Source organism: Mandrillus leucophaeus, unplaced genomic scaffold (assembly GCF_000951045.1).
Source record: "Mandrillus leucophaeus isolate KB7577 unplaced genomic scaffold, Mleu.le_1.0 Scaffold9, whole genome shotgun sequence".
NCBI classification, from domain to species: Eukaryota; Metazoa; Chordata; class Mammalia; order Primates; family Cercopithecidae; genus Mandrillus; species Mandrillus leucophaeus.
The window spans coordinates 3,403,967-3,426,312 of record NW_012109807.1 but is presented as its reverse complement, the minus strand read 5'-3'; the positions used below and the strand labels follow the sequence as shown (position 1 = coordinate 3,426,312).

Below are 22,346 nucleotides of genomic sequence, written 5' to 3'. Positions count from 1 at the left end.
AGGAAGCTCTGTTTCACTTCCCTGGGGCTTTGACTGCAAATGTCAACAGGTGTTTAATGGTGGACAGGCAGCTACCCTAAGGGTAGGTGAACAATGGCTGTTATTAAAATTGTACCTCAGATACAGATTGGAACAGGTCCTGGTTGTGTGAATTACACATATGTGCATGTGCACTCACACACGCACACGCACACACAAGCACATAGTAACCTGGAAATCACAGACCTTATGGCAGTAGTACATCACTAAAAATGATGGCATTAGGCAGGAAAAAACATCTACTACCTTTTTCCTTCATGCTAACCCCCAGATTCTCAGGTGGTGGGTGGGTCATACCTATGACCCATCTCTGAATAGATGAAGCTGACACTGGCTGAGAGAACGAAAACATGGCTTTACTGAATTCAAATGAAACTGCTGACCAGGGATTACCCACCAGATATGCAGAGTATACAACTGAAATAAATCCCTGGGCTTGGAACCTCTGGAGCATTCCACAATATTTTTAACTGGCAAATTAAAAACAGGCTTGCAGACTGTTTTGAAAATATTTTCCAACTTCTTTATTTTAAAATTATTTTTAATTAACAAATCATAACTGTATACATTTACAGGATACAATGTGATGTTTTGATATACGTATACAATGTGGAGTGATTAACTTAAGCTAATTAACACATACATCACCTTGCTTACTTATTTTTTGTGGACAGGCATTTGAAACTTACTCTCTTAGTTATTTTGAAATGTGCAATACAATATTATTGGCTATAGTTACCCTGCTATGAAATATGTCTGAAAACTTATTCCTCCTATCTATCTGAAACTTTGTACTCTTTGACCAGTATCTCCCTGTTCACCCTCTTCTCCCCACCAACCAAGGCCCCACTAATCATCATTCTACTCTCTACTTCTATGAGTTCAACTTTTTAAAGTTCTATATATGAGTGAGATATTGCAGCTTTTCTCTTTCTGTGCCTGGCTTATTTAACTTTGCATAGTTTTCCAAGTTTATTCATGTTTGTCCCACATGATGGAATTTCCTTTTGTAAAGGCTGAATAGTATTTCATTGTGTATGTGTACCACATTTTCTTTGTTCATTCCTCTGTTGATGGACACTGAGGTTGATTCCATATCTTGGCTATTGTGAATAGTGCTGCAGTAAGCACAGGAGCGTAGTTAACCCTTTGCTGTATTGATTTCAATCTCTTTGGATATGTACCCAAAAGTGGGATTGCTGAATCATATGGTAGTTCTATTTTTAGTTTTTATTAATGAGTCTTCATAGAGTTTCTCATAATGGCTGTCCTAATTTACATTTGTACCAACAGTGTGTAACAGATTTTTTTTTTTTTTTGATAAAAGCCACTCTAACAAGTGTGAGGTCATATGTTGTTGTGGTTTCAATTTGTATTTCTCTGATTATTAGTGATACTCAGCATTTTTTCATATAGTTGTTGGTCATTTGCATCCTTTCTTTTGAGAACTACCTTTTTAGATCTCTTGCCTATTTTTAAAATGGGCTATTTGTTTTCTCGCTAATGCAGTGTTTGATTTCCTTATGTATTCTTGATATTAACTCCTTATCAGATATATGGCTTGTAAATATTTTCCCCATTTGGTGGGTTGTCTCTTTACTCCATTGATTGTTTCCTTTGCTACACGGAAGCTTTTTAGTTTTATGCTGTATCATTTGTCTATTTTTGTTTTTGTTGCCTGTGCTTTCAAGTTCATATTCAAAAAAATATTTGCCCATAACAATGCTGTAGAGCTTTCCGCCTATGTTTTCTTTTAGAAGTTTTACAACTTTAGATCTTATATTTAATTCTTTAATCCATTTTGAATTGATGGATCATATGTGCTATGAGATACAATTTCATTCTTCTCCCTGTAGACAATCAGTTTTCCTAACATCATTTATTGGAGAGATAATCCTTTCCCCGTTGTGTGTTCTTGGCATGGTGTTGTTTTCTTTTTTTTTTTTTTTTTTAAATATATTGACTGCAAATATGTAGGTGTCTTTCTGGGCTATCATATTCCATTTGTTGATGTGTCTGTTTTTATGCTGGTACCATGCTGTTTTGATTTAAATGGCTTTGCAATATATTTTGGAATCAGGGAGTGTGAAACATCTAGCTTTGTTCTTTTTGCTTAAGATTGTTTTGGTTATTTGGGGTCTTTTGTAGTTCCATATGAATTTAGGGATAGTTTTTTGTATTTCTGTAAAAAATAACAAAGGAGTTGGTTTTGAATGCATAGATCACTTTGAGTAGTAAGGACATTTTCTCAATATTAATTCTTCCGATCTATGGACACAGGATACCTTTATATTTATTTGTGTTTTCTTCCATTCCTTTTGTTGGTTTTTTAAATCATTTTCAGTATATAAGTCCTTTACCTTCTTGGTTAAATTTATATCCAACTATTTTACTATTTTGGTTCCTATGGTAAGTGGGCTTGTTTACTTAATTTCCTTTTCTGCAGACAGTTCATTATCAGTACAGGGAAACACTACTGATTTTTATATGTTGATTTTATGTCCTGCGATTTTAATGAATTCATTTATCACTTCTAACAGTTTTTTGGTGGAGTCTTTAGAGTTTTCTACAGATGAAATCGTGCCATCAACAAATAAAGACAATTTTACTTGTTTTTCTACTAAAATGCTTTTTATTTCTTTCTCTTGCCTAATTGCTCTGGCTAGGACTTCCAGTACTATGATGAAAAGAGGTGGTAAGAATGCACATTCTTGTTTTGTTAATCCGATCTTAGAGGAAAAGACTTCAACTTTTCACAATTGAGTATGACATTAGCTATGGGTTTGTCATATATGGCCTTTGTTGTATTGAGGTACATTCCCTCTATGCTTAATTGGTTGAGGGTTTTTACATGAAGGGTGTTAAATTTTTTCAAATGATTTTTCTGCATCTATTGAGATATGGTTTTTATCTTTCATTTTATTAATGTAGTCTATCATATTTATTGATTTGTGTGTACTGAATTGCATCCCAGGGATAAATCCCACTTGATCATGGTGAATGATTCTTTTAATGTATGGTTGAATTTGGGGATTAATATATTGTTGTGGATTTTTGCATCTGTATTTTTCAGGGATACTGACCTGTAATTTTCTTGTAATACCCTTCTTTGGTATCAGTGTGATGCTTGCTTCATAAAATTAGCTTGAAGTTTTATTACTGATTCAGACTCCTTATTCATTATTGGTCTGTTTAGATTTTCTATTTCTTTATGATCTTGGTAGGTTGTATGTGTCTAGGAATATAGCTGTTTCTTTTAAGTTATTCATTTTATTGGCATATAATTGTTCATAGTAGCTTCCTATAATCCTTTGTATTTTTGTGATATTGATTGTAATGTCTCCTCTTTCATTTCTGATTTTATCTATTTGAGTTTTCTCTTTTTTCTTAGTCTAGCTAAGAGTTTGTTGATTTTGTTTTTAGTTTTTTCAATAAACCAACTCTTAGTTTCATTCATTTTTCCTATTGTTTTTCTAATCTCTATTTCATTTATTTCTGCTTTTATCTTTGTTATTTCCTTTCTTCTGCAAACTTTGGGCTTAATTTATTACCCTTTTTCTAACATCTTTTGGTGTATCATTAGATTTTTTATTTGAAATCTTTCCTGTGTTTTGATACAGACATTCATTGCTATAAATTTCCCTCAGGACTGCTTTTGCTGCATCCCACATGTTTTAGTACATTGTGTTTTGACTTTTGTTTGTCTCAAGTTATTTTTTAACTTACTTTTTATTTCTTCTTTATCCCATTGGTTGTTTAGGGGCATTTTGTTTTATTTCTGCATGTGTGCATATTTTCCAAGATATTTTCTGTTTTTAGATTTCTACCTTTATGCCTTTGTAACCCAAAAAGACACTTGATATGATTTCAATTTTCTTAAAGTTGTTAAGACTTATCTTGTAGCTGAACATATCCTTCCTGGAAAATGTTCTATGTGTACTTGAGAAGGATGTGTATTCTGCTGCTGATGGATAGAATGTTCTGTATATGTCTGTCAGGTCCATTTGGTCAAAAGCATAATTCAAGGCCAATTTTTGAAGTTTATTTTCTGCTTAAATGAGTTGTCCATGGTTGAAATTAAGGTATTGAGTTTCTTACTATTATTGTATTGCAGTCTTTCTCTTTCTTCATTTAATAATTGCCTTACGTATTTAAGTGCTCTAATATTGGCTGCCTATGTAGCTACAATTGTTATACCCTCTTAGTGAGTGGACTCTTCATCATTATACAATGATCTTTCTTGTCTCTTTTTATAGTTTTTGACTGAAAGTCTATTTTGTCTGATATAAGTAGAGCTATCCCTGCTCTCTGTTGGTTTTCGTTTGTATGGAATATCTTTGTTCATCCTTTCCCTTCTAGTCTATATGTGTCCTTATTAGTAAATCTCTTGAGGGCAGCATATAGCTGAATTTTTAAAAACCCATTTAACCTTTAAATGTCTTTTGATTGGAGACATATTGTAAATGGTTTGATTAATTCATTTACATTCAAGGTAATTATTAGTAGATAAGCACATGCTGTTGCCATTTTGTAACTTATTTTCTGTGTGTTTTGTAGGTTTTTTTGTTACTTTTTCTCTGTTGGTATCTTCCTTTGTGTTTTGATGGCTTTCTTTGGTGCTACGCTTTGAATCTTTTCTATTTATGTTTTGTGCAACCATTAGACGTTTTTGTTTTGTGGTTACTACGAGGCTTCCATAAAACACTTGTAACAGGCTATTTAAGCTAATAACAACTTAACTTTATATACCAAAACTACACTTCCATTTCCTCTCCCCTACCTTTTATGGTTTTGATGTCAAATTTTACATTTGTTGTAGTTTCTATTTGTTAATGATTTATTACAGCTAGGGTTGTTTTTATTAGTTTTGTCTATTAACTTTCATAGTAATGATAAATGGCTTTATATACCACCCTTACATTATTAGAGAATTATGAATATGACTATGTATTACCTACTACCATTGAATTTTTTACTTTCATATTTTTTGTTATTAATTAGCAGGCATTCATTTCAGTTTAAATAATTCCCTTTAACAATTCTTAAAAGTAGACCACGTGGGGATGAACTCCCTTAGCTTTTGTTTGTCTGGGAAAGTTTTAATTTCCCTCTCATTTCTGAAGGACAGCTTTGCTTGGTTGGCAGTTTCTTTGGGTTTTTTCCTTCAACACTGAATATATCATCCCACTCTCTCCTGGCTGATAGAGTTTCTGCCGAGAAATCCACTGATGGCAATATTGAGACTTTCTTGAACATGGTAAGTTTCTCATCTCTTGCTACTTTCAGTATTCTTTCTTTGTCTTTGAATTTTTGACAATCTGATTATGATGTATCTTGGTAAACCCCTTTTGGGTTGAATTTGATTGGCAACATCTGAGTGTCCTATGCATGAATATTGTCTTTCCCTAGATTTGGGAAATTTTCAGCCAGTATTCCCTTAAATACGCTTTCTGATTTCTTTTTTCTTCCATCTTCTAAACTTCCTATTATGTGATTTTGAGTTCTCTTGAAGGTGGTCCATAACTATAAGTCTTTTTCATTCTTTTTCTTTTTGCCCCTCTGACTAGATAATTTCAAATGTCATCTTTGATATCACTGATGCTTTCTTCTGCTTAATCAAATCTGCTGTTGATATTATAGTTCAGGTATTATATTCTTTATCTGTAGGATTTCTTTATTTTTCAAATAAGCACCCTTCAAGGAGAAGGATTTCTATTTAAAAATTTTTTTTTTCTGTTTCTCTATTAAACTTTTCATTTTGTTTGGGAATTGTTTTCAACACTTATTTTATTTTTTTATACATGTTTTCTTGTGGTTTCCTAAACTACTTTAAGAGGATTATTCTGAAGTTTTTTCAGTCATTTCTTAGATCTTTACTTCCGATTTCATTATGAGAGCTTTATTAGTTTCTTTTAGTGGTGTCATATTTCCTTGATTTTCCATAATCATTGGTCCTTGCATTGGTGCCTATGCAGTTGAGGAAACAGCCACCTCTTTTGGTGTTTGTAGACAATCTTTGGTGGTAGCAGACCTTCACTGTTTAGTCTGGTCTGGGATTCCAGGTGGGCTAGTTGGTAGCAATCCCAGATAAGCAGACTTTGGTGTTGAGTTTTCTAGATGGGCGTGGCTGTTTTCTGGGCACTGAGGTCAAGTGGAATTGCTTTCTGTGCTTCACGTTCCAGTGAGACCACTTCCTGAACTCTATTGTAAGGTTGAGTCGCCGGCTGGGCTCTGTGATTGCCTCTGATCAAGCAAAGCTGCAGACTGTCTTCCCAGATAGTCTACAACTTTGCCTGATCAGAGGCAGTCACAGAGCAATACCCTTCTGTCTTCCATTCACCCACAACATGAAGGAATTGCTTAATTAACTAAAAGGGTACCCAAATGCCCTACATCTGGCTGAGAAATACTGTTGTTAGATTGTGTAGTTCGGCAGGACGACATGCCAGGCTCTGAGGCAAAGTGAGTTCTCTGGGATTGCTGCTTAGCAATTTGGGATGGGCAGGGGCAGAAGCTAGGCTACACAGATGTGTGTGGGCTTGATCTTATCTCTGGGCTGGGGATAGCCTTAAGCAGAGCATTGAGGCTTGATTGGGTTGCTACTCACCTTCTGGGTCTGGGTGGGGCCAGCTGCTCCCTCTGCCGATAATTGCTGACCTGTGCTTGCCTCCTGGCCCGGGGAAGGCTGCAGGAAAGTGCTGGGGCCCGGCTGGGTCACCATGCTTGGAGATTATTAATTAAAATATTTAATGACTGAGAAAGTCAGAATTAAAGTGAGTTATTTATTATTTATTCTACTAACTTTTTCTATGTATTTTTCTAATTTCTAAAAATGTAATGAAAAAACAGCCTTGGCATAAACAGACTTCATCTTAAATAAATAATAGTTACATTTAATGTAACAGCATTTTATGACCTTCAGCTAAGCAAATCCTTGACACAAGTCAAAATTATAATGAAGGGCAGTAGGAAAATCTCTTCTGTATTGGCCTAGGGCACCGAGATATGAGTTTTGATGACATTGCTGTGACCTCCTGTTAGTAGGACTTGCGCCTTGAATAACATTTCCATTGGTGGTTTAAGACAATCTCACTCATGCCACATTCTCTTGCCACACTTCTGACATGACTGCTGGGTTGATTTTAAGCCCTATGTGGCATGGAAGCTTTTGTTTGTTTGTTTGTTTGTTTTAGAGATAGGATCTCATTCTGCTGCCTAGGTTGGAGTGCAGTGGTGTAATCACAGCTCACTGCAGTCTTGAACTTCTGGGCTCAAGTGATCCTCCAGCCTCAGGATCTCAAGTAGTTAGGACTACAGGCAAACACCACTGCACCCAGCTAATTTTAAAATTTTTTGGTAGAGAAAGGGTTTCACCATGTTGCTCAGGCTGGTTTTGAACTCATGGTTTCAACCAATCTTCCCGCATTGGCCTTCCAAAGTGCTGGTATTACAGGTGTTAGCCATCATGCCAGCCACAAAGAAGTTTGTTTTTTGAGATGGAATCTCTCTCTTTGTCGCCTAGGCTGGAGTGCACCGGCACAATCTTGGCTCACTGCAACCTCCACCTCCCGGGTTCAAGCTATTTTTGTGCCTCAGCCTCCCGAGTAGCTGAGATTACAGGTGTGGGCCACCACACCCAGCGAATTTTTGTATTTTTAGCAGAGATGGGGTTTCACCATGTTGGCCAGGCTGGTCTTGAACTCCTGACCTCAGGTGATCCACCTGCCTCGGCCTCTCAAAGTGCTGGGATTACAGGTGTGAGCCATCATGCCAACCACAAAGAAGTTTTGTACCTATACCTGATACTTCTTCTTATTTCCTGGTTCTTGTAACTGGCACCTGTTGGCATCCTGTGGGCCTAGTGCTGTGGAGAACTGGTGAGCATGGTGAGACTGGCTAGATACAAAGATGAATGTGTTTCTAAATAAAGAAGAAGGTAATTTAATGAGTTTCTAAATAGGAAGAAGATAATTTAGATTATATTTCTCAAAACTGTTTCCAGGGTTGAAACATTGGCCTGTTTGATTATTCTCACGATGAACATTTCAGAACTCTGAAGGTCTGGACAGCTTTCTAACACGTGTTCAAAACAATCGTCTATACGCTGTCTAACCAACACTGAAACAGAGGAAGCATTGCCTTCCTTGTTCAGAACAGAATATTGCCACAGTTCACGGTTGTTTTAGCTTTGGGACAGCCCCATGATATGATTGATTTATTCTGAGTTGGCAAGCAAGTCTTTTCACCAAAACTGAAATCAAGCCAGTTCTCTCTATTTTTGTTTGTGGAGTAGAATTTGTAACTTATGTTCATGATATTATATTTACTTCTGTTAAATGATAATTTGTTGTTTTTAGTTCATTCTACGTGTCAAGAGGTTGGAATTCTGATTTTGAATGCTGACATATTAGCCAACGCACGCAGGTTTGTGAGTCACGTAGATGAGATCAGCATGATATGTTCTCACTGAAGCCCCTGCTAAAACCACTGACCAGGCTAGCACCAGGGAGAGAGTGCTCTGCTGTTGACTCCAGTTTGATCCTTCTAGTTGCATATGATTCATTCATCTGCAACGCAAGGTGTTGCTTAATTAACTAAAAGGGCACTCAAATGCTGTGTATCTGATCATTCAGTTCACAATGTACCTTTGGTTTAACAGAGAGATCATGGGAATATTTTTCAAATGACTCACTATAGCAAAGATACTCTGTGTCCGCTGTGCTTCTCTGAACCTCTAGTCTATTCAATTGTGGGCAACAATGAGATTACCTTGATATGAATGTTGTTAGCAAATGCCAGCTGGCTGATATTAACCATCACTTCCTTTTCTAAGGGTTCATAAACCATCTGTTAAATAATTAATTCAAGACTTTCACTAGAAATTGATATCTAGCCCATTATCAATAATTTCCATAATATACTCCATTCCCCTTAGAAGATAAATATTAGTTAAAAAAAATCTATCAATAGAATGTTGTTAGTTGATAACTGGGGCAAGAGACTGCAACTACACTTAACAGGAAAGAGCAGCATAGACAACAGAAACATAAAAGCAAAGGGGATATTCGGTGAATGGTCACACTGAATGGCTCACTGTGATGGGATATGAGAGTTCTTGAGTGGTTTAATTAGGACTAGAATGGAAATAAAGGTTGTCGGTTGCTTATGATGGTTACGGGGACCTTGTTGATGTGTTTGAAATTTACGAGTGTGAGTCCTGATCCAGGACAGGACAGAAAGAAGTGGAAACAGGAAGAAGGTGGCAGATGCTAGTGATATTTTCATGTAATAAAATGAAAGATTAAAAGCTTTGACTGGGAGTGTGTGTAAAACAGATGAGTAGAATATTTGGAGTCTTTCTGGCTCAACATATGTTCACAGTATTTATCAAGTTAGAGATAGTAGTAGTAAATTCAATTAGGGGCAGGAAAGATGTGATGAATACAGACCTGGACACAATGAGTCTATGATAAGGAACATTAAAATGGACATGGAAAACCTGAAAGGCACCAGGGAGAATGGGCCAGGGAGGAGAGTGAAATTAATGCAGGTCTTTGGAGTCTTCCCAGACTAGGTAGTGGAAGCCCAGCTAGGAGCCCCACTGTGTTGCCCAAATCCAGGAAGTACCATTCCCATAGAATAACACAGTGTGCATGATGCTCGGTAGCTGTACTGACAGGTAGTATAAGAAATGATAATATTGCAGTATAATAACTGTGTTCTTCTCCCTGCTTTACACATACCTTTAAAAGCCCTTTGCAGTGTCTTCAGCTTTTTTTTTTTTTTTAATGCCTCCATTTGTTTGAAGACTTACGGACACTATTCAACCAGATTCACAGTGGTGGATGTGCCTGTTTCCATATTGGGTTCATGACTGCTTCACATATGAGCAAAACCAAGAATTCCCTGTGCAGCTGCATTAGCCTCTCTTTGTCCTATGAGGATGATCTGTAATTGTATTATCAGAATGGGTTTCCCATCATCCTTGGCATAAATTGCTTCTCCCTAATTTCTTTTCTTTGATGTTTCCTCTAAGTTCCATTTCATAAAGTCTTAATGATACACACTAAGCCCCACTTACCTTTTTGTGGGTAAAACAATGTATTATTCATTCCCCATTCTCCCCCGTGGCTTAGGTAAGGTCTTAGGGATGGCTCTGTGTCCTCCCTCCATCACGTTCTCATGCGATTTATGACATGCCTCTTTCCCAAATTCTGATCTTTGTATGTTATCACTGCGTCCTCTGAAGCTTTATCTTTGAATTTCCCCCTGTGTTTTAAAACTTCCTTTGGAAAAATTCCTGATTCTTGAGATCATCTGGTGTATATTTAGCCTTGTATACCACCACCTCTTGGCCTTGTTTTGCTTCCTGTCCACAGCTGTCCTTCTCTGGCCGGTCTGTCCCCACCCTTAGTCTCCTTTCCAGCCTGCTGGAAATTCCTTCTTGGACCACAGGAAATACACTAGGGATGTGGCGTGGGGGAATCCCAGCTTCTACCAGTAGGCAGGCAAAGTGGAAGGGAAATTCTTCAATCAGAAAATGAAACTCAGAACCAGAAAAAAATGAGACTGATTCTCAGTGCTCTCACTTACCAGCTTTGTCAGAGAGAGAAAAAAGCCACTCACGTTCCAGAAGCTCTGTTTGTATAATATATCTATTTATTTATAAGTATGTATCTGTTTATATATGTAAATATATACAATATATGTTATATATATGTGTGTGTATATGTGTGTGTGTGTGTATCTATGTATATGTGTATGTGTACACACACACATTAAAAAATTCATTTTGGTGTCAGCCCTTAGAACACTACATGTCTTCTAGAATACTCTCAGGGCTCCAAGTCACACATGCTCTGGGAAGCTCTTTAGGGGCTGATCAGGTTTGGAGGTTCGACTCTCTCATTTTTACACATATGCAATTGTATTAGAAAACGCCTCTTGTTTCAAATACACAAGTACAGTTTTTGAACACAATGTCTTCTCAGCTTGTGGGATACCCTTATCTTGGATTGACCTTCTTCCTCCCTGTTCAAATGTGTAAGATTTTCCTTTAGGTATGTATTTCATACAGTTTTTCTATGGCAAAAATTATCTGCTTAAAATATCTTTTGGATTAGAATGGAAAACTCCTCTCTACGACAAGGAGCAACCGAATCGCAGTGGATGAAGTTTACATCTATCACCAGGGCACATACGTATGTGATTACACTCAGTCGGATACAGCAAGTTCGTGGACGGTCAGAGCTGTTGTTCAAGTGAGAACCATTGGTAAGTGAGATTTTTATCTCAAGATTGAGATCTGAGAGCCAAATTAAAATTATCTTCTTTTGACTTAGTTTTTCCTCTTAGGGAGAAAAAAGGATAGTCATACACTTGTAATCACGTAAAACCTTTCATGTGGGCAGACATCAAAGTTACCATCCCCCAAGGAAGACTAAGTTCTGAAACAGGTTCAAATTCTCACAGGTTGGGTTGTCCATGAATACGTCCCTGATTTGCTTTTGTAATAAATTTAAAAAATGTATTAAACATTTCACACACAGAAATATTGTGACATCCGGGTACCTATCACCAGTTTTAACCATGTTACAATTTTCCCACATGCTTAAAATCGTAATTTTTTTTTTCTTTAAAGAAACAAAACATTGCAAAGACAACTTGACGTCTATGATCCCATTCTCGCCCAGGCCTTTGTTTCTGCAGTATAGTCATGTCTTGTCATGTCTATCATTTCCGTTTATGTTTTTATACTTTTTCTATGTAGGTATGCATCTATTAATAAAATAGAATATTGTTTTCAGTTATGAAATGTGTTTTGTGTCATAAACACTTGGTATTATATTAAATTATTGGTCTATCAATTTACACACCCATTAGCAGAAAATGCCCTTTATTCCCAAATAATATTTGGTGTTATCAGACTTTATGACTGGTGTTAAGTGGAGCTTCTTTTTTGTTTGTTGTTTTCTACTCCATAGTATATACTTCCCTGGCTAATATGAGGTTGAGCATCTTGTTACACGTTTTGTGATTCATTGACTTTCTTCTGCAACTTGTCTATTTTTGCCCTAACCTTTCCCTTGGGTCATTCTTACTAGATCCGCAAGTATCAGCTTGAATCAACTAGGTGATAGAATTAATTTAAATGTGGTCTAAGAAGTCAAAACATAAAAGAGCCAGTCACTCATGCTTTATATCAAAGAGCAACAGGGTGGTTGACGTAGCTCTTAGTTAAGATATTAATCTTCTTTTATTACAAGATACAAACCACACGGAGCACCCCAAGACCGAGTGAAACTCTCCTGCTCCTTGCACCCTCTAGCATTCAGAATTATTTTATATTACTTTAGATTAGATCTTATATAGATAAGATTTCATTTTATATTATTAGATTGCTCCTTGAAAGACAAGTTAGAATGTGAATACCCCACTCACACCACTTTTCCCCTCCAAGTGATGTGTAATTGTACTTTTATTCAGCCATCACTCAGCTCCTCAAATTCTTCATGGCATAATCTGCTTTCCTGTCACCCGAGGGACACCTTGCAATATCTGTTGCAGCTATTTCAGTCAAGCCCTCTCTGTCATCATCCCTGTCTCCCTCATTTAGTCATTCATTCTCGTATTTATTCATTTCCACACAAATATTTACTGAACACCTAATATCCGTCAGTCTTGGAGCTAAGGCTGCAAGAATGAGTGTCCAGATGCTTTATCTGGCCTCCAAGAGCTTTCCATTTTGGGAAGAAGACAAAGGTGAGGCAAGTTATTACAATACAGTGCAGTGAAAGAAAGGAGCACTATGGGCACCTGGAGGCCCACCAGACCTAACCTGGGGAAGCCCGCTCCAAGTGAGAACTGACGGATGAGGACACACCAGTTCAGTAAGGGTGGGGGAGCTTCCATTCCAGACTGAGGCAGCAGCAGAGCTGATGTCCAGGAGATAAAGGAGAGCATCTGGGAACAGGACTGACATCACACTCTTCTAATACGTGTGAGGTGTTATGAAGGAACAATGGGGAGGCATTGAGGGTTTTAAGTGGGAGAATGTCATGACTGAACTTGTATTCAAGATAGATCACCTTGTTTGCTGGGTTGGAAGTGGGTTTTTAAAAGCAAGAATGGAGGCAGCGAGAAGAGTTAGGAAGTTCTGTGGTCAAGCAGGCAGTTGCTGACGGGGATCTGAACTAGGGAGTGGTAGAGGGAATGGAGAGAAGTGGATGACTTTGGAAATGTTTAGGAGGTACATCTAAATGATTTGGTGTTCGGGAGCAAGGAAGAAGGAAAGCAGGTGTCATGGATACAAGCCAGCCTTTGAGCTGGTCAAGGAGGGAATCTGCTGACAGAGCACATCAATACAGAGGATGAGAGCAGGCACAGTCATGGAGCAGCAGACTTGACTCATGGTTAAACCATGCCTCTGCTTGTGCCGTGAATAGACCTAGTAGAGGTGATGAGAAGTGGCTGGACTCATAAGTCAACAGAGCATGATGATGGTTTTTACGTAAAAGGTAGGAGAAAGGGAAGAATCAAGGATGTTTTTGTTTTCTGCCCTGGATAAGTTAGGGAATGGTGGCACCATTTAATGAGACTGAAAAAGCTGAAGGGAAAGAGCATTTGAAGAGGAGATTAAGTATTAGGCTTAAAAGGACTTTTAGTCATCCAAGGTATGATGACAAGTAGGTATTCGGACAAGCCAGTCTGGAGAAGTTAGGGCTGGAGATACGAATGTGAAGATGGTCAATTTTTACATAATATCTGAAGCCAAAGAACTGAATGAGATCACCTAGGAAGTGAGTATAGAGACAGAAGGGCCTAGAGCTGAACCTGGGAATGCTTGAAGAGGTGGAAAAGAGGAAGACAATCCTCAAAGGGGATGGGAGCATACATCAGCAAGTGAATATCAGTGGAAGGGTGGCGAGAAGAGCAACAAAGAAAGTGAAATTGATGAGGTAGAAAAGACATAACCTCAGGCACCAAGACCTTTCATAGGGAAGAGGCCTAGAGGGTAAACTTAATACCCAGGGGTATCAGGAGGAGTGAAAGAACACTAGGAGAGGACTAACAGTTAAAAGAGACACAGAGGAAGGGACAGGCACAGAGAAGCGAATATAGCGGTTGAAGGTAAGCAGTAGAGTACAGGCACATGGAACCAAAAGAAGAGAGGGTTTCAAAGAGAGCATGGCCAACAGTGTCCAATGCTGCTAAGAGGTAAAGTAGATGAAATTTGATTATGCCCAATGGATTTAGGTGCATGGGTGGCACTGGTGAGTTTGGCTAAAGCAGTTTCAGTGGAATGATGGTGGCGGAAATCAGGTTCCATAGGAGGTGGGCGGGTGGAGGGAAATAGCACAGAGAACTGCCTTTCAAGAATTTGGCTGGGAAGGAAAGAGAATAAGTGAAGCTGGAGACATAAGGCAGGGAGTGTTTTCTCTTTTTTAGGATGATGAGACTGAGCATGAATAAATGGTGATGAGAAGAAGCCCAGAGAAAGAGAGAGAGAAGGAAAGAGAGACAAGTTAAAAATACAGGACTGAGATGGTGCAAAGGGGAGAAGGAGGATTCTGAGAAGTAAAAGTAGATGATGTCAACAGCAAAGACCCTGAATTTTTCTTTATCCAGAAAAAGACACAGCTTCAGGAGGAAGTTTGACAGTGGAGGCATATTTGAAAGTTTGTGGCAAGAAGTTGATTGATAAAATTGTTCATTAAGGACTGGACTCTTCTTTATTTTGAAATAAACCATGAGTTAAAGGATGGAGAGGTGGACTCAGATATGCTTGACTTGCACAGTTTCTCGGGCAGATTCTCCTTTTGGTTCGATTACTCAGCCAGATGGCACCACAAAGAAATCTTGTAGGAAAAGACAGGCATAGGAGCTCAAGTCTGCAAGGGGCAGGATTAGTGTGAAAGAAAATACATGCAGGAGGAGATGGATCAATTAACAACTAATGTTCTACCAGCACCCACAACCTGATGTGGCAGTCATTTTAGGGGGCAAGCTTTTTACATGGAAACCGGAATTCCTAAACTTACAGATAATGGGTAAAATTTGAAGACAGAGCCCTAAGACATTTAGATCAAAGTGTGGCTGTGCACCCAAGTCTTCATCAAGCAGGCCTTCAGACTTCTCAATGCAAATAATAATCTTTGTTTTCATCTTTCAGTGGGAGACACTAAACTCAAACCAGATATTCTGGATCCTGTCGAGAGCACACTGGAAGTAGAACTTGGTAAGCTGGGCCTCATCGCCATTGAATGACATTGTGCTGCTGGGAGCAGGTCTAAGTGTGATAGAAGGAAAACAGCATTGGGATTTCCAGTCAAACAGAATTGGGTGTGAATTTTAACTCAGCCATTGACTAGTTTTATGACCTTGCACAGTTACTTCATCCTTTAAGCCTCAGTACTTAAATCTGCAAATAGCTATCATAAAACTGACCCTAAAAGATTATATTGCAGGCTGGGCGTGGTGGCTCATGCCTGTAATCCCAGCACTTTGGGAGGCTGAGGTGGGTAGATCACTTGAGGTGAGGAGTTTGAGACCAGCCTGGCCAACATGGTGAAAGCCCATCTCTACTAAAACTACAAAAATTAGCCGGATATGGGGGTGGGTGCCTGTAATCCCAGCTACTCAGGATGATGAGGCAGGAGAATCACCTGAACCTGGGAGGCGAAGGTTACAGTGAGCCAAGATTGCACCATTGCACTCCATCCTGGGTGACAGAGCGAGATTCCATCTCAAAGAAAAAAAATATATTCAGAAATAATGAGACAATGTATGTTAAGTGACTGGAGCATAAAACATGATCAATAGATTTTTATCCTTTCTTAACTTCCCCCAGGAACAGGTGGTTTTGTATGTGTTGGGTAGGTCTATCAGTTATGACTACAAATTCGCCAACCTGAGTAACATTAACTCTTATGAATATGACATTTAGTCTGGCCTTTAAGAGAATTGTAGTAGAATTCTACAACCCCTGCTCAAACAATTTGTATTCCAAAGTAGTGTCCTCTTTGGGGTTGAGGAGAAATCGACTTCCCTGTGGTCTCATTTTATTTTGTCAACTTCAATAACATCTCTGTCTTTCTACACAGACAAATAAGAATTGTTGTATTTAAAATAAAATGCTGTTTCTCTTTTAATAATATAAATATTTTCTAAAATGCTACTAAAAGATTTATTATTTTAGAAAGAAATGTAAAACTACATATTATGATATAAGATCACTAGGTGGCAGGAGTGGTGTGTTCTGACGCTAGAAATAGCACTAGCTGTATGCTCAACATCACAAGAGTGGAAGGAAGGAGGAAAGAAGGAGGAAAAAATTAGATTAATTCAAATAGTCAAGTTACATATGTGTTAGTGAATTATAAGGTATTACCAGTGGAAAAACGTTAAGGTGCAAAGATGAGTTTTCAATGGAGCTCCTAATCATTTCACAGTTAAATATGAAGTTTGAGGCAGAGCATATCTGAATATTCCTCATGGAAAAAAACAGGTAGAAAAAAGTCTCATAATATGCATGTCCATCCATAGTGAATTGTTCAGAAAAGTTGCTTAATATCAAAATAATTTTTTTATTTAAACCACGTGCTACAATAACATTATGATTTTTACTGAATAAACAAATATTGGATAGTAAAATTGTCTTTATGGACACACCTTGTGCTTCAATAGTAGTGCAGAAGACCAGGCTGATCTCAGAAATTCCTCATTTTCTTAGATTTTTTTAGTGTCTCCCTCAATCCACATAAGAACCCTTAGTGATATAATCATGCTCATCTTCATTTTAAGAACATACGGTCATATGGTTGAGATAGAAGGATTGCCCATTAGAACAAATGTACCTGGTTTTATGCATTTCTGAATGAGAGATGTGTAGACGTTTCATTATTTCTGGCACACATATTCTACCTGCAAACCTGACTGCATCAGGAAACAGCTCCTGGCGACATCTTCCTCCCAAACAGGACAAAGTGTTCTCACCAGCTTCCTTCTTGTTTTCTCTGGTCTCTGCATTTTCAGGAAAGCCTTTAACTATTAGCTGCAAAGCACGATTTGGCTTTGAAAGGGTCTTTAACCCTGTCATGAAATGGTACATCAAAGATGCTGACCTAGAGTGGGAAGTCTCAGTACCCGAGGCAAAAAGGTAAGAAAAAACCTCACGGATTCTGTTCTCTGCAATTCAGAAGAGCTACTTTTACCTTTAGAAACGTCTAAAATAAACAGTCGATGGTGTAACCACGAGCACCGACTAGTGGTGAAAATAAAAGTACAGAAATGCAAAGTGTACAGGGCCATTGAATGAATACCTGAAGCAACTTAACCCTGACAAAGAGGATCAGAGGAGGGCTCTCTGTCTTGAAATCCTTGGGAGCTATTATGTTGTTTGAGAAATTTGACTTGGTTTCTTGCCCTCTGGGGCACAAAACCCAGATCAGTGGTTAGAATTTACTGGTGAGATATTTTGGCCAGTAGAAAACCCTAGCTATTTGGAGCTATCCAATCACAAGAAAAGTTGACCTCCAGTCCCCAGAAGGATCAAAGGGCCTGGATCCAATGATGTCCAATCAGACATATCTCTTAAGGATGAATTCCCTGATTTTTCCAAGATGTGACCCAGAGTAAGAGTCCATGCATTAAGCACCTTCTTTTGATACTTAATAGATATCAATAAGCAAATGCAATACCATTTTGAAAAGCATATATTATTACAACAAAAGTACAGAACAGATTTTGGTCACAACAATAAAATTTAGCAAGAATTTCTAAGATCAGGAAGGTCATTGGGGCCCATCTTAAGCTGACATTGTATTAGAGTTCACAGTAGGAGAGTGTAGTCAAGAGCGTATGCTTTGACATCACCCACCCTTGGGTTTAAACCCATTTTCTATCTAGTGGCAACATGACCCTTAGCCCCTGTGAGCCTCCATCACCCCATTGATAATCTATAGATGATAACCTGCCCTTTGCAAGCTCACTGGGAGGGCTGGTTACAGCAGAGGTGTTATGCCTATCACAATGTGTGACAGGTAGGAAGCACTCAGTGAATAGGAGCTGGCATCATGGTCTCAGAGCAACACAGCCTAAAACATCATCCACATACACAAAATTTCTTAACACAAAGATGGATTGTAGATCGGCAACTTCAGAGAACTCAAATTGTGAATAAATGCCAAGACTCCCAACTTCCTGGGTGGCACAGCGTGGCACAAGCCCAGGAATCAGGCTGCCCATTCCCTGCAGTGTGGTCTGGGGCTGCTCACCCACCTTCTCTGCCGTGTCCTTGTCACTGGCCAAGGCCATTATGATCCTATTATACTCTAGGGCTCCTGGGAGGTGAGGAATGGAGGGCATTAAAGTCAATATTTGGTGCACAGAAGTCCATATTTGGTACACATAGTAAACCTTCAGTAGGAGTTGATCATTTTAAATATTTTTCTTAAGGTATTGTTATTATCTATTCTCAAGGGGAATTCTTAGAGTAAGGAAGGTCAGACGAGTCTCACAAGTAAATAATGTCTTAGCTTGAATGCTTAGAAGAGTCAATAATTGAGTCAAGAATGAGCCCTTTTTGACCATCTTACATTCTCGTGGTATCTTGTACTATTGATCTCACGGTTCTCTAAAAGCCAAACTGTTGGCTGCTTATACGCATTCCAAATGCTGCAAATGGGTGCTAATGTATGTTACTGAATGGAGCGGTATTTCTTCTCCTTTCTCAGTATTAAATCCACTTTAAAGGATGAAATCATGGAGCGTAATATCATCTTGGAAAAAGTCACTCAGCGTGATCTTCGCAGGACGTTTGTTTGCTTTGTCCAGAACTCCATTGGAAACACAACCCAGTCTGTCCAACTGAAGGAAAAGAGAGGAGGTAAGCCCAGGAGGCTGCCCACTTGAGAGGGGAGGAGTTTTCCTGGAGAATAATAATAATGATGACAGCGATTACATTTTCTAGACGACAGACATTGTTCTAAGCACTTTCCTTGTGTCAACCCACTTAATACCTTGACCAAAGCCACACAACTAGTGAACTGCATATGATTGGTTTAGAGCTAGTTCTCTTAAGTAATACTCTGCGTTTGGGAGGCTGTGTTGGAAAAGCAACTCTTTCATGCACTCATTCATTCATGCATTCATTCTACAATAGCTACAGGATGTGCCCAGAGTGGCAGGCATTGTGCTAAGACCTAGCTCCCTTTCCAATTTTTCTTTCCTGGCTTCCAAATCCAGAGAACATGATGGGTTCATGTTCTGATGAATGGAGAATGGAAGAGAGAAGGAGTAATCTTGTTCATTGTTCAAAATGGTGTGTCTATATCATGGATTTTTTTTTTTTTTTAAAGCTGGAGTAGAAATTCTAGGTAAGGAATAGCATTTAAATTTCTTTAAAAAGATGCCCAGAGATGAAATTGATATCATTTATTCCTTTAATTAGTAGATAACTATAGTTATAAGCAGGTTTGAATGTTTCTGAGGCTTAAACAAGACAAAGTGTGTTCTGGCCCGTAGTAAACCCTCTGTTAAGGGGGTTTTCCCCTATGGGAGTACGCAGGAGATCCCTCGTGTCAGGTAAGCCAGATGGGACTCCTGGTCTCAGGAAATGTAGGCTGCAGTAGGAATGATAATACAGGAAAATAACTTACAATATGCAATGAGAGAGATGTAAATGGATTGTGTGGAAGTTTACGAGGGTAAAAAAATAAAATGAATATGATAAGTTTCCTAGGCCATCCTGATCAGGAACTGCCCATTCCCCTGGGGTCTCTAGTGTTTATTGTAAGACAGTACTCAAAATGTGATTTTTTTAAATTTTATTTTAATAGGTTTTGGGGGTACAGGTGGTTTTTGGTTACATGGATAAGTTCTTTATCTAAAATCTTTAGATTTTTGAGATTTTGGCATACCCGACACCCGAGCAGTGTACGCTGTACCCAATGTGTAGTCTTTTATCCCTCACTCCCCTCCCAGCCTTCTGCCTCCGTCTCCAAAAAGTCCATTGTATTATTCTTAGGCCTTTGTGTCCTCAAAGCTTAGCTCCCACTTATAAATGAAAATACACGATGTTTTGTTTTCTATTCCTGAGTTACTTCACTTAGAATAATGGTATCCACCATCTTGGCTAACAAGGTGAAACCTCATCTCTACTAAAAATACAAAAAAAAAATTAGCCAGGTGTGGTGGCGGCACCTGTAGTCCCAGCTACTCGGGAGGCTGAGACAGGAGAATGGCATGAATCTGGGAGGCGGAGCTTGCAGTGAGCCAAGATCGCACCACTACACTCCAGCCTGGGCGACAGAGCAAGACTACGTCTCAAAAAAAAAAAAAAAAAAAAGTCTCCAACTCCATTCAGGTTGCTGCACATGCCATTATTTTGTTCCTTTTTATGGCTGAGTACTATTCCATGGTGTGATTTAAGAGGTTTCCAGGTTCACAAAAACTGCTGCTAGTGGCAATGATTTTGATAAAATAATAGAGCTGGAAAAGGTGCTGGGTGGGCCATAGCGCCGGCCTGAACATGGTCGTGGTCCAATCCCACTGCCTCTGTGTCTCTTCATACCGGCCCTGTCTCCACAGTGGTGCTCCTGTACATCCTGCTTGGCACCATCGGGACGCTGGTGGCCGTACTGGTGGCGAGTGCCCTCCTCTACAGGCACTGGATTGAAATAGTGCTGCTGTACCGGACCTACCAGAGCAAGGACGAGACGCTGGGGGGTAAGGTTACCTCCACGTGCGGCCCTCTGACTTGTCCTCTCGGAATTGACTTGGAGCAGGACAACAGAAAATACCATCACTACCTCTTGGCTTTGTTTCCTCAGAGTTACCTTATAAAAGAATTTCAAATGTCCCCTGCCAGCCAGGGCAAAGCATAAAGAAGGAGCTGAAGAAAGAAATGTCCCCACTGGATAAAGTCATGCCCCTGAGGTTTTGAGGCCTTCCTCCAAGTCTAGTGACCTCACACTGAGGATGGCTGGAGAAACAATTATTTTTTTCATTCCAGTTGCCAGGAATCTTGTAGGCAATGCTATTGTGAAACATGGTGAACTTAAAAGCAGTCCCTATATAACCAACCTAAAGTCATAGGGCAAATGACTGAACATCTCTGTGCCTTTGTTTCCTCATCTATAGAACAGGATTGTCATAGCACCAATTCCAAAGGATGCTGTGAGGGCTCATTGATGTATATTCTTAAGACACATTAAGTCTGTATTTATTTATTTATTTATTTTGAGATGGAGCCTTGTTCTGTCTCCCAGGCTGGAGTGCGGTGGCGCCATCTCAGCTTACTGCAATCTCCGCTTCCCAGGTGCAAGCAATGCTCCTACCTCAGCCTCTTGAGTAGCTGGGATTACAGGCACGTGCTACCATGCCCAGCTATTGTTTGTGTTTTCAGTAGAGACTGCTGGGTTTCACCATGATGGCCAGGCTGGTCTCGAACTCCTGACCTCAAGTGATCCGTCCGCCTTGGCCTCCCAAAGTGCTGGGATTACAGGCATGAGCCACCGTGCCCAGCCACATTAAGTATTTAGAATGGCGCCCAGCACATGGTAAATACTCAGCATGTGCCAGGCTATGGCTGTTTCTTGAGGACTAGAGTGTATGCCTGCCATGTGCGTTAGCTACTTTAATGGTTACAGCAATCCTACCAGCCCGGCAGAGACAGGAAGTCATGTGCCTAAAATTGAACCACTGGAAGGCACTAGAGCTTGGGATTTGGGCACAGGTTGTCTGGCTTAAGAGATCTCATTAGCTGTTACCTCAGTTAGCCTCATCTGTAAAATGAGGGCTTTGAAGATGGTGGGAATGCCCCCAGAAGTGAGAAGTCCTGTAAAATGCAAGCGCTATTACTATCAATGACGTGCCTGTCAATATTTGAGGCAGGATAATCATGTTCATTGATGTTTGCTTCTTTGGAATAGAAGCGTTGCTTCTGTTTTTTTTTTTTTTTTTTTCCTAGTCCTGGAAATCTCTAAGGTTAGAAGGTTTGCAGTTTTAGTAAATGACTCTGTCGCTTAATAAAAGCAGAATCCCTTTGTGCTGGATTTCAGGGATAATTATCTACCTTACTGAGAGGGCCCTCCAAACTCCAGTGCTTTCCCAAACTAGGAATTCGGTGAGGAGTTGTCAGATCCCTAGTGGAAGAAAGGGTGAATAAAGACCGGCATGGGAGGCTGGGTGTGGTGGCTCACACCTGTAATCCCAGCACTTTGGGAGGCCAAAGTGGGAGGAATGCTTGAGCTCAGGAGTTTGAGACCCGTCTGGGCAACATGGTGAAACCTGCCTCTACAAGAAAT

At 39.3% G+C, this 22,346-nt stretch overlaps 1 protein-coding gene across 1 annotated transcript in view; it reads left to right on the top strand.

Annotated features, from left to right (window-relative positions):
* IL18RAP (interleukin 18 receptor accessory protein) overlaps positions 1–22,346 on the top strand; it is a 32,140-nt gene that overhangs the window by 6,000 nt on the left and 3,794 nt on the right. Inside the window, exons 6-10 of the mRNA XM_011969574.1 lie at positions 11,163–11,313; positions 15,212–15,277; positions 17,074–17,197; positions 18,774–18,925; positions 20,629–20,766. Coding sequence (XP_011824964.1) covers positions 11,163–11,313; positions 15,212–15,277; positions 17,074–17,197; positions 18,774–18,925; positions 20,629–20,766 — 631 coding nt within the window. The remainder of the gene's footprint in view (positions 1–11,162; positions 11,314–15,211; positions 15,278–17,073; positions 17,198–18,773; positions 18,926–20,628; positions 20,767–22,346) is intronic.